The sequence below is a fragment of the Asterias rubens genome, chromosome 1, assembly GCF_902459465.1.
Source record: "Asterias rubens chromosome 1, eAstRub1.3, whole genome shotgun sequence".
Taxonomy (NCBI): Eukaryota; Metazoa; Echinodermata; class Asteroidea; order Forcipulatida; family Asteriidae; genus Asterias; species Asterias rubens.
In genome coordinates this window covers 9,075,381-9,088,358 of record NC_047062.1, presented here as the reverse complement: position 1 = coordinate 9,088,358, position 12,978 = coordinate 9,075,381, and the positions used below count along the sequence as shown (strand labels likewise).

The following is a 12,978-nucleotide window of genomic DNA, read 5'->3' as shown; positions in this document are numbered from 1 at the left end:
AGGAAATTACTCTTTAAAAAAAGTATGTGACTAGATCTTTGCATCTGCTTATAGACCCTTCTCACTGATGTTTTATTTCTGCAGTAATGCGGAAAGTCTACCATGCTTTAAACTACGCTTGTCTAAAACAAATTTGCTTAGCGCCTTCCAGCATTGTGTTTTGTAGATCGTGTAGTAACAAGCGAGTACACCAGCATGGCAAACAGTAAAATAGTGACGTCATGTGAAAAGTGTCTATAACTTTACATCTGCAGCCTCAAGCTAATGGAGTTGCTGGATTTGGACTCCAGTCACATCATCTTTTTATCATGTATTGTTGGGATTTGCTAATGTCATTGTGATATTACTTGTGGATAATTGTCATTGTGGTTGTCTTTATCCTACATGTACTTCTTGTCTTTTGTAAGGTGTGGACCAAACCTTGTATTTGTAGATTTTTTAACTCTCTCATGTCTCGTTCTTATTACTGATAAATCATATCTGGTTTCTTAAAAAATGTCTGTGATAAAACACTTTTAAAACGGTTTTTAAAAGGTTGTTTTTGTAAACAATGTTAGTAGATTGTACATTTTTGTACTTGAAATGAGACAGGTTCTTTTCTCACCCCCCCCCCCCCCCCCTAAATAAAACAAATATAATTATGATGATTGCATTTAACTTTTGATGACAGTTTCACATTTTGTATTCAACCGATTTAAAAAAATTATTTCAATATTGTCATTTCGGGTGGCACATTTTTTGTTTTGTTTTATACTTATTTTTTACAAACTTTATAAGTGAGGGCTCATACAACCAAAGGAGGCTATTAATCAGCTTGGATTCTATGAGATGGGGAAGTTGAGATCTTTGTATTGGAGCAGGTTCTTTACATTGAGAAGAAGTATTGGCGGTTCTTAGCTTTGTACATAACTTCTGTTGTTAGTGCACAGGATTGTTTGGTGCCAAAGTAAATTCAGATGTTACAAAACATAAACCAGGTTAAAACAAACAATTAAAATCTCCCTGAACCCCTCAATTCCATCAGCATGGTTTTAATAATGTGTGTATTGTTCTTGGAGAAAGTCTGACTCCAGGAGCAGGCATTATTTTGCATGAGACTAAAACACTGATTTGATCTGTGCTTGCAGGTATGTTGGGGTATTGCTATTTTGTGTCAAATTCTGATGGTATTTATCCTAGTCGGGTCAAGAGTTAGTTCTGCAAATATTAAAGGTCCCCATATGGTTTTTCATTATAAAAATTCACAATTATGGAGTACAAATGTACACACAATGAATTAAATTTTTAATATATCAATGTAATTTATTGTATCGTCGATAAATTGATTGAATTCATCAATTTAACTCCAGTAATATCGTGAGAAAGACTTTGAGAAAATGTGTAGGAATTAGTTCATCACTGAATCAACTAATTGAAGGATTTATATTTTGAAAGATTTTGGATGGTGTGTCGATTCAAGATGCTCCTAAATATTTTAAGTAAACTAGGCTCCTGATTATGTTTGTTTTCTATTTTTGCATGAATTGATAAAAGGTTGTAAAGAAATATTCCAGTAGTTTTTACTTTTTTGAGGCCTTCTGTGGGATAAATGCGACAGGCGATGACATATTATATATATAAATATTATATAAACATTCTATGAAAATAATCAGTAAATAAAATGTCTTATTTTTTACTCTTCATTTTGGTAATGAGTTTCTTTCATTTTGTCGGCAGTGTTTTTAGGTCAGGAACTGTAAAAGAAAAAAAAATCCTCGTGGACATTCAGCAGAGTGTGGGGTCAAAGTCCCGGCAGTAGACACTATTGGTAATTACTCAAAATAATTATTAGCATGAAACCTTACTTGGTAACGAGTAATGGGAAGCTGTTGATAGTATAAAACATTATGAGAAACGGCTCCCTTTGAAGTAGTGTAGTTTTTGAGAAAGAAGTAATTTCCCACGAATTTGTTTTTGAGACTTTGGATTAAGAATTTGAGGTCTCGAAATCGAGCATATGAAAGCACACAACTTCGTGTGACGGGGGTGTTTTTTCTTTCATTATTTTCTTGCAACTTTGACGACCGAGCGATTGAGCTCAAATCTCCCAAGGTTCGTTATTTTATGTATGTGTTGAGATGCACCAAGTGAGAAGACTGGTCTTTGACAATTACCAATAGTGTCCAGTGTCTTTGCGCAAGACCATTGTCAGCCATTTTGAGGTATGGTAGACACAGTACCCAGTAGTCTGTATAATACCCGAACCAAACAGTACACTCGCATAGTGTCAACCATATCTCAAATTGCCGTGTCCGGATGGGGCGTAAAGCCATAGGTCCAGTGTGTTGTGTAGTGTACGCAAAAAAAAAGAACCCAGTGCACAGAGAAGGGATTCGCCCCATTGTTCATGGTTTGATTGGCAGCATTTTGCGTCACTGCACCCTGTAAACCATTCAATTATATGGTACTTTGTTTTACGTCAAAATTATAGCTCTACGATACCTTAACATTTGAATTTGAGAAGTGTTACTGTGAGTATTGTTTATCAAGTTGTATATTCCTACTATGGATTATTCTTCCTGTGTAGACATAATGCTCTGGATTGTTGGCGAATTCTGAAAAACGTGTACTCCTTGTTAGTTATATTGTTTACATCTACATGTATATAGGATTAATACAATCAAATGGTTTTGATAAAACAACCTATGGTATACTGTACGTAACTACTCAAACAACTCCTTCAAAATAAAGGAATCATGGCAAACTTTTCCTTTGAACACTTTATTACAAACTACCATCTCCATGTCAGTGCCCATTTCATTCAAAGCAAGCCTTGAGAAATGTTTACTTTGTACATTGGAGTGTGCCAAACATTCCTAAACAATTTACAAGACAGGTTATAATCAAATTGTACAATCGATGCTATAGTAAAAAATTACACATTAAACAAGATACAAAACATATTATTTGTAATAGTTTTTAATATTTACAGATTATCTTAGGTGTTGGTATAACAAAAGGAATGACTTAAAATGGAATACAAACATAGGCTGCTAATGTGGCTCCGGCTTTAAGCCATTTGTGACTATACTGATCAATCGGTTAAGCCAATAGCCACAGCCAAAGTCACTCAACTCAAACACAAACATAATTTACGCCAGACACACTAAAGAAAACGTCAGTGAACAGTTCACTTTTTAAAATTTCTGCAAGACAAAGAAATTTGCAATTTTGTTTGTTTTATTTAACCATGGAGGAAGGAAAACTTCCATGATGAAACTGGACAATGTGACAAATATTAATTATTTATGTACAAGGTACTCATATAATTTAAGAGTAAAAGATTAACCAAAATGTCATTAACCATTACTGTACAATTGAAGAAGAAAAGAATACAACAAAGGCAAAGATGCCATCCTCGTATTTGCAGAATTTGGTATTAAAGGATTTGGGTACCTTTTTTAACTCAAAACAAAATGTCCACGGATTTACATTAAACTTACACAGTTTGAAGATAATGATAGTAGAAAGCTTCCCTGAAAATATTATTTGCTGAGATGCTTTAGTTATTTGAGAAATGAGTAAAACAATGTCATGAAAATCTGTTTTGACATGCTAAAATAATTTTCGTCTTATGATAAGTGAGACGGAAATTATTTTCATGACATTGTTTTACTCATTTCTCAACACCTACAGCACCTTAGCAAGTAAAGTTTTCAGGGAAGCTTTCTACTATCATTATCTTCAAACTGTGTAAGTTTAGTGTAAATCTGTGGATATGTTTTTTCCCTACAAAAAGTACATAGACCCTTTAAAGGTGGGGCCATATCTTGGTAATGAACACAAACAAAAATGGGTTATTTCTATCTGAAAGCTTACTTGTTATAAATTTGGTAATGGTAGTAAGCATCCTGTGCAATTAATTCATCTGAAATACCCCTGTTGTATAGAAAGCGTTAAAAACATTAGATTTCTAAGGGTTGGTGTCTGGTCTCAAATGCTGCAGCCAGAGATGTGGTTGGTACCCCTTGTATTCAACTGAAACTTGTTGCATCTTTCTTGAAATTTTGTACAAAAAAATCGCTATTTGAAGAAAAAAAACCCATCTATGACCCTATCTTTAAGCACAAAAAGTGGCTCAACTCAGCAAAATAATGCTTACCAGAATGAGGTTTCAGCTACAACTAACCATATCACATCAAATCTGGCTTTAGCTGAAAAGTGTTTTCAAAGTATTAGCCTTATTGATTCTGTTTTCAAATAAAACCTACTGAATGATCAGTGTACCAGACCACAAATGGATGAACCAATTATTCAGGACATGGACGGACTTATTATTTAAGTTCATTCAAAGAGAGATTTTCTCTAAGGCAGAGGATGGACTGAGTAATTTTCTGAGAGGGCCAGCTTGTGAATGATTTTCTGAATGACAGAAGTAAAATGGACGTAGTATTTATACAAGAGAGTCATCCAGTGAATTATTTTCTCAAAGGCCTAAGATGGATGGACAGTGACAGGTAAAATGGACGGACTTGATTCAAGAGAGCCATCCAGAGAATGATATTTTCTCAATGGTTGACGATGAACAAACTAATTATTCCTCTGATGACCAAACAGGAAGGATCTTTCACTCATGAGGAGGTTGCCTCTCATAGTACAATCTCTTAGTAGAGTTGTACTAGTCCTCCGCTTCCTCTTCTTCCTCGTCTTGTTTGATGATGGGTACTCCTGAAATCAATATCAATTACACATCAATAATAATGATCAAAGTACAGAACAAAAAGAGATTATCTACAAGTAAACTTCCTCAAGGAAAAAACTTAACCGTAAAGCAAAGGAAAACACATGCACTGCAAGGTTGGCGTACTGGTATACTTCCTCCCCTTCTACCGCTAGGACCTGGTTTGAAACCACAGGGAGCACAATGTGGATTGGGTTTTCAGTCCCTCTCGATCTCCTAAGTGACTGTGGGTTTTCCCTGAAATAATTCTCTAGGGTTTTCCTACCACATCTAAACCTGAAACTTTATTTCTTTTTTCTCGTCATGGGGTTCTTGGCTAGTACAGTGATTAAGTTCACTTTTCTGAGAGTCCTTGTCATCACAACCAGATTTAATCAAATGAAATGGAAGGAAATTAAATCTATATTGACAGCTTTTGTCTGAGGTGTGGTCATTAAAAAAACTGGCTCTGGGGTTTTCAAGAAGGGCATTTCACACCTTCAGACTAATGAAGTACTTTATTAAAAACCAAGTTTTATTGTTTAAAGTCTAAGGAGGTTTTCATGAGCACTTTAAAAATATATTCATAAATACCTCAGACAGTTTCGCTGTTCCTATTGGTGGAGAGCGCGTCACGTGGGTGTGTATAAACCTTTGTTTATGACCAGTAAAAAGTGTTGAAACATGAGCGTGACACACGAGCTTGCTCTTGTGCTTATAAGACAGTTTATTCATCCCTATTGGTAGAGAGCAACGGCCGGAACAGTTGTGCCACATTTGGCGATACGCGCGACGCGCACATCATTCCTTTATAAGGAGTTGTTTACCCGAGGGCCTTACCATTTCATAGCTGGAGGGGTGTTGTGTTGAAAGAAATCATTGAACAATTATATTTTTTGCATTTATTTTACTTTTTGACCAAAGGTGTTGATGTTTTTTGACCGAAAAGGTATTTATGAATGGGAATCAAAGTGTGTTGAACCGGTTTTCAACTAGTGGTTTACACCCGCCGAGGCCTGGTTCTTGATAATTTACCTCGACTTCGTCTCAGTAAAATTATCAAGAACCAGGCCTCGTTGGGATTAAACCACTAGTTGAAAACCTCTTCACCACACATTGATTCCCTTACTCAGTCCCACTGGAGTACATTGTTGTACATCTAGATTCTGGACTTGGGACTCACAAACAGCACTAATATACACTATTTTACAATAGCGCTTGCCAATTCCAACACAATCAGCGGTAAGCAGAGCCATGAAATTTGGCCCTGGTTCTGCTAAGCAATACTACTTTGTGCTACAAGCCTTACGAAAGTATGCCATTGTCTTACCGTCTAGCTTCTTGAGGTGAGGTAGTGGCTTGGTAGCCCTGTCTCTCCAATCTCCCTCCGCGCTGTGTTTCTCCTCCAGTGGGTTCCCTACCATCAGTAACTCCACCAGGTTGTCCAGGTTATGTAGCCTGTCAAACTCACTCCAATCCTTCACCAAGTTATTGGACATGTAGAGGACCTGCCATATTTAGAGGAATGACGAAAAAATCAATTCTACAGCTTATGAAAACATGGTGCGTGACAGAGCTGCTTTCAGTGCTTTCAGTGCTTTGTGTGTGTTACACACCTAAAATGCCCAGCTTTGTGAGGTTTTTATGAAGCTTTGTAACAAACAAACAACTAAGGTAATAAATTGGCGCACTGCCCTTTTAGTCGTGAGGCTGCATTACAGTCAATATTGAGCGGGGGACGGGGGAGAGAATGATTATTGTCAGTGATTGGTTTTATGTAACGTAAGGAATTGGTGGCCCAAGCATTTGGGCCGGGATTGTAGATTACCTTGAGTTTCTTGAGTGTCTGTATTCCCTTGAGCTTCTCAATGTTGTTGTAGGAAATCCAGAGCTCTTGTAGAGTTTCCCCAACTGCTTCCTATGGTAGGAGAGTATTAGGAAAGGAATTGTAACAAGTCAACTTTTGACTACTTAAATATAGAATCATAGTTAAAGGAAGTGGACACTATTGGTAATTGTCAAAAACCAGTCTTCTCCCTTGCTGTATCTCAACATATGCAAAAAATAACCAACATGTGAAAATTTGAGCTCAATCGGTCATCGAAGATAATAATGGTTGCGAGATAATAATGAAAGAAAAAACACCCTTGTCACCCGAAATTGTGTGATTTCAGATGCTTGATTTCGAGACCTTAAATTCTAAATCCGAGGTCTCAAAATCAAATTCTATGAAAATTACTTCTTTCTAGAAAACTACTTCACTTCAGAGGGAGTCGTTCCTCACAATGTTTTTTACTATCAACCTCTCCCCATTACTCGTCACCTAGTAAGGTTTTGTGCTAATAATTATTTTGAGTAATTACCAATAGTGTCCACTGCCTTTAAGTCAACATATTGCTGAAAAAGGGGCACAATTATTAATACAGATACACTAAAAGTCAGAAGTGAAAGTTTTGATTGAATACAGTTTCTTATTGCTGAAAAATAGCAAAAACCTGTCACTGTATTCTTAACAAGAATGTCAAAACAATCCACATTTAGCTAGGTGAGAGCAGGTACCAACTGCATCTCTCTGGCTGCAGCATTCCTAAGCATTGCATCAACCCTCAGAAATCTGTCAGCTGAACTATGCATGAACCTTTTCTCAGATTCAAATGTTTTGAGTGAAAAAACTATCGGAACCGTATTACTTTGAGTGGAAATTGTTTATCCAATCAATAATTGCAGTACTTCTCACCAAACAAGTTTTTATGGTTATACATGTTTGGAGTATAATGTTTGCTTGCTATTCAATAATATATGAATATTTTGCATCATCAAAGACACAATCCTAGCACCTTCTGCCATTCTCTATTAGCTTTATCTGAATAGTTTTTTTAGAAAATTGTGTAAAAATAAAGCACACAAAACAGACCATTCCCCCATGTTCCACACTAACAAAATAAAATGCACCATGGTGGATTAACGTTCTTTGTAAGTGAAGCATGATTAAAAGTATAATACCTGTGAGGGCAGAGATGGTTCTTGTGATTGGTTTGGCCGAGTAGCGCATATATTGCGCACAGGCTGTATACTCCCCAGGGAGCTGAGATGGTTTAAGGAATGATTTCAGGCCCAGTGACCATGGTGACCAGGGGTAATAATGTCGGAAGCGCTTTGAGACACCCCTCGGGCGTGAAAAGCGCTAAATAAAAACGGTCTATTACTATTATTATTAAGCTTCAATTTCATATATTGGTAAAAATATCTCACTGAAGACCAGAACAAGCAAAGTTCAACTCACCAATCCATTGAGATTCTTGATTAAATTTCTGCCCAGTGACAGAATCTTCAAATTCTCTGAAGAAGAAAAAAACAAAACCAATAAATCAAAACAAAATACAATTTGAAAAGAAGATTACATTTTTTTCAAAAGCACACTACATACGCATTTCTGAGACATGACACCAATTTCATGATGCTGGCCCATCTCATATTTCACTGGCCACTCATCCGTTTACAGAGCAGACATGTTCCAAGTGGACATTCGTATGAAATTACAGGCTTGTTGCTTCGTTCTTGAAAGGGCAAGAGCACCAAGGCATTTTCATGTTTCATTTTCAAATTGTAAATTTCTGTTTGAACATTTCATGAGACAATGACAAGGGGCATGACAAGGCAAATGACAAGGGGCATGGAGGCAACTGCCTCTCTGAAGTATGAGGTCCTTCTATTAATCCATAGATGTTTGTGCCCATGGGATGTTAGCCGAGTTCTCTCCCTACGTGACACAGCAAGGGCTCCCTCTATTGACACAGCGAGGGCTCCCTCTCGATAAGCTGAGGTAATCAGCAAGTGAGAGTGGAAATGGTGGATTAATAACAGGCCTGGTACTTCACAGACATGACAGAGCCAATTTTTAAACGAACCAATAGTAATAAATACAAGATGCTAAAAATACTCACTCAGCCCATTCAGGTTGGCAATCTTCTCTATGCAGTTTGTTGACAAGGATAGCGTCCTGTGGTTGTGAACAAATCAAATATGATTTAGTGTAAAAAGCGGTGCTGGGCTTTCACAATGTTACTCACTAAACTGCCTTAAAGACAGTGGACACTATTGGTAATTGTCAAAGACCAGTCTTCTTACTTGGTGTATCTCAACATATGCATGAAATAACAAACCTGTGAAAATTTGGTTGTCGAAGTTGCGAGACAATAATGAAAGAAAAAACACCCTTGTCACACGAAGTCAGAGGGAGCCGTTTCTCACAATGTTTTATACCATCAACCGCTCCCCATTACTTGTTACCAAGTGAGGTTTTATGCAGATAATTATTTTGAGTAATGACCAATAGTGTCCACTGCCTTTAAAATCAAACCTAGAAAGTTTACAAAACCTAGAAAACTGTACTGATAAATAATCTGTTGAGTATCAAAGTATCAACAAAACGATAAAATCAATCTTCTATTATTGATATTTAAATAATACCAGTTCATAAAAACGGTTGTGTAGGAATTTTTTTTTTACTCATTTTGATTCTGTTTCAGTACAAATAATTTGTGTCAGTAAAGATTAAGAGCTACAAACCCTGCGATGTTGTGGATTTTTCTACCCACATTTAAGCTATGCATGGTGAATAATTTATATTCTCTCACTCTTTAAAGATGCTATGTCAGATATTTGGCCGATTTGACCCAAAAGTTTTGATTTAAAATTTAATAGGTATTTTGATGGGGGTCGAGAAAGTTACAAGCTTTCATTTGAGCCATTGCTCGAAATAGTCCGCCAATTATTAGTAGCAGTGAAATAAAGTGCTCAAAATTAGTTTTTGTCAGGATCCCGACAATATATCACGTGACCAATTCTTATGTGTTTTATAAGAAACGTTTTAAATTTTTGTCATGGTTCCTGGCCATTAAAAGTAAAAGTTAAACTTTTTTTGTTAGAGCGGGTGATATTCTTTGAAATACCATTCACTCAAAAAAATCTATTTTTTAATGCTTGGGGCCAAAAATTTGACATAGCATCTTTAAGCCGTGAGGAGCTTTTGGCTAATGCACTTACTCGCATGCTGTGAGTGTAGAGAGTGAGGCATCCATCTTCTCTATTGGAGGAACTTGGAAGTACAGCTTGACAACTGTGGCTTCAGACACCTTCACATCTGTACCGGCCTCTTTATTCTTTTCTGTCTAAAATTACAAAAACAATGAAAACAATGATAACTTATAACACAATTTGGATTATATAACCATGAGTTCACTATGACTTATGAAAATGTTTGGCAAATTGCAAACAACAACAAGGGAACAAAAGGACAACAGTATTGAATTTTAAAATGAATTGCCCCCCCCCCAAAAAAAAAGGGGGATATCCATTTAGTTGTGGAATACCTTTGGACTCTTGGTTTGGATGTCTGTTGGTCTTTAAACTTACATGTAGATTAGGAGTATAAATGATGCATAGAAATTTGAAAAGCAACTTGAGCAAAAGTACAACAGGAATGCCATGTAAACTTGTTTAAAATATGTTTGTTTAAATTAAGTTCTGAATTTAGTATTATTGTTGATACAAAATCAGGCCCTAATCTAAAGGCTTAAAAAAACTAGCTACACTTCTGCCCCTGATGGTGTGCATAAAAAAATTGCTGTTTTTTGGCACATTTTGATGTCTCTAGCTTTGTTAAACTTCCATGTTGCATTGCAACGAAGCAGCTTTACTGAGCTGCCACAAATGACATAACATGAGTGCTGACATTGAAAGTTTTTTTTGTAAACCTTTCTGAAAAGAACGGAGAAGGGTTTACAAATGATTGGGTTTTATTAAGAATTAAAATCTGTTTACTCTCATGTGAGCTGAAAACATTTTAAATGAGTTTAAGCAATTGTTGCTGTTTTTGTTAAAGATGGTCTTTGAATGAAGGTGTACTTCACAGGGCATTGTTGGAATGTGTTTACAGTGGGAACTTGATCATTAGTTAGTCACTCACTGTGAAGGAAAAAATAACACACGAGCAAACATTGCAGAGGTGGATTTCACAAATAGTTAAGACTAGTCTTATCTTGAGTTAGGATCAGTTACTCGTCCTTACTTAGGACTAGCCTTAAGTTTCTAATATCTCCTAGGACTAGTCCTTACTCTTTATGAAATCGACCCCTGCTTCCCAACTCCAAAGTAAAAACAAATTGAGCAAGCTTAATTTTGCTCCAAGTGAAATAAACAAACTTTGATACGTACCCATCTGGCAAGAGCGTCCTTGATTGTTGTTCCTTTGGATTGCTAGGAATGAAAAAATTAGAACAATTTAACGAATATATCGAAATTTGTTTTAACATTTTGGTCTACTATAAATAATACTAGCAGGTTGTTTTTGCACAAAAAGTTGAAAGGCATTATTGCTATGAAAAGGAAAGGGTAACGCTTTTTGCACCTACTGCCTTCACTCAGCAGTGTTCAGTGCCTTATTCATTTATCCTCCTCTTACCAGTTTTCACGCTATTATGCCTTCTTCTTTGAATTGGGAAAAAAATATAAATAATGATGCCATATATCAACCGATGCCCGAATTATCCTCATTTGTTAATATGAAGTATGCAAACATATATTAAAACTTGATGGACATTGAAATGTTCACACTACACACCGATCTTCGATGACTTCAACTGGCCCCATTTGTTTTGAGTTTTTCCTGTTTTCACGGCAAACAAGACAGTATGGTTTCCCGGTGAAGCCATACATGGAAGAAACATCTGCAGTGACTACAAGTGTTCTCTGAGACTCTGTCTATGACTCTATAGCCAGCAGTTGTCTTCGTTTTATTCAAAATATTTTTCTATGAAATTTTAAAAAAACCATGGTAATTTGCAAAAAAAAACATAAAAACAATAATGTAATAAAAAGTGTGAATAGTTATAGGCTTTCAAGTCTGATTTTTATTTAGTACTTTTCCCTTTTTTTTCTCACAATTTACAAAAAAGCGTATAAACAAACAGTGATAATTGAATCAACAAGCTGATGTTTAAATTTTAATATTAATAATAATATTGATACAAGGGTTAAAACATAAAAATCTCAAAAAATATTAGAAAATGATATAAGGCACATGGCTTCTTTAAGCTTCTGTATTTTTTCTTTCAAAATGCTCAGCAAAATATTCAGTCACATGATTTGATCATCATAAATTGTCAATTGAAATAGTGTTTGATGAAACTTTTTGGGTGGGCAAATATTTTTTGTATGGCCTCAACATTATGACATATTTTTGTACCTTGTAGAAATGCCTAAAATACCAAACTTTTTGCATTTACAAGTGCAAATAACCAGTGGAGCCTTACATGTTTCTAAGTTTTGTTCAAGGGAGAGGAGACTCTTTGCTTGGCAAATAATAAAACCACAAATATTTTATCTAGGGACTAATTACATCGCGCACAGAGAGGTAAAAGATTTGCCACGATTTTAGGGACACCTGGAAAACAGGACCTCCTACGGGACGATAAATGTTTGACCATCATTGTGCAAAATCAAAATCTATGGAAACTGTTTTATTTTATCAAGATTCTGGCAATTCACTTCTGCTCTCCGTACATACACATTTGACTTTGGCTTGCTACTTGCACCATTGCATTCAGTACTTTTGCGGTAAGTTTTTGTGTGAATAATAATAATATGGATGCGTGTTTATTAAGGCTACATTACATGATTTAGCCTTCATTATGCAGAGCCCGAATCTACAGGTAAACAGGTAAACATAAATTTAAAAACATCAAGATGAACATGCCAGATCATGTGCATAAAAAAAATAATAATATTATAAAAAAATTAAATGTCTCCCCTTTTCAAACATCAAACATGTTCAGTACATTTGATTTTGAATGTCAATTGATTGACATTCGTATGAAACGTCAGGCGATATGTTTTTTAAGTATAAATTGTACTTGCCATATTGACTTTCGCATCGGCAATGCGCAATTGCTACCGTAGAACACGAAGTAAAATAGAGCTCCGAATTAATAACAACACTCAGACAGGCAAACTGGACTTTTGGATGGAGTGCTAGCTGCACCTGTACGTAAAGGCAGTTGGATGGCGGTGTCCATGGAAATACAGGTCACGACCTACACCCTCGTACGTAAATACTTGTTCTAGATGAAATACAAATTAATTAAAATAAAAGAATATGTCAGAAATTTAAACAAATTAATAACAGTAACTCTGCAAATATTTTGTGTAACACATTAAAGTTGGTTTTATTTTAATGAATAGCTAATTATACTATTTTATTTTATTTTGTATTTATTTAA

The 12,978-nt window shown here is 35.7% G+C and overlaps 1 protein-coding gene across 1 annotated transcript; it reads right to left on the bottom strand.

Moving 5' to 3' along the window:
- Window positions 1-4,081: 4,081 nt before the first annotated feature.
- On the bottom strand, window positions 4,082-12,761 carry LOC117292136 (dynein light chain 1, axonemal-like). Its single transcript, XM_033774066.1, has 8 exons — window positions 12,617-12,761; window positions 10,916-10,957; window positions 9,746-9,870; window positions 8,644-8,699; window positions 7,983-8,038; window positions 6,528-6,617; window positions 6,030-6,207; window positions 4,082-4,707 (listed from the first exon to the last, which is right to left on the bottom strand). The coding sequence occupies exons 1-8, from the start codon at window positions 12,617-12,619 to the stop codon at window positions 4,658-4,660; spliced, it is 600 nt and encodes a 199-aa protein (XP_033629957.1). The 5' UTR covers window positions 12,620-12,761; the 3' UTR covers window positions 4,082-4,657.
- Window positions 12,762-12,978: the final 217 nt, after the last annotated feature.

Bases quoted from the DNA above. Each gene is read 5' to 3' on its own strand.
- LOC117292136 (XM_033774066.1), bottom strand. The intron at 9,871-10,915 runs GTACGTATCAAA...TTGTAATTTTAG, and splicing joins AGGACGCTCTTGCCAGATGG to ACAGAAAAGAATAAAGAGGC. The intron at 8,700-9,745 runs GTAAGTGCATTA...TCACAACCACAG, and splicing joins TCTACACTCACAGCATGCGA to GACGCTATCCTTGTCAACAA.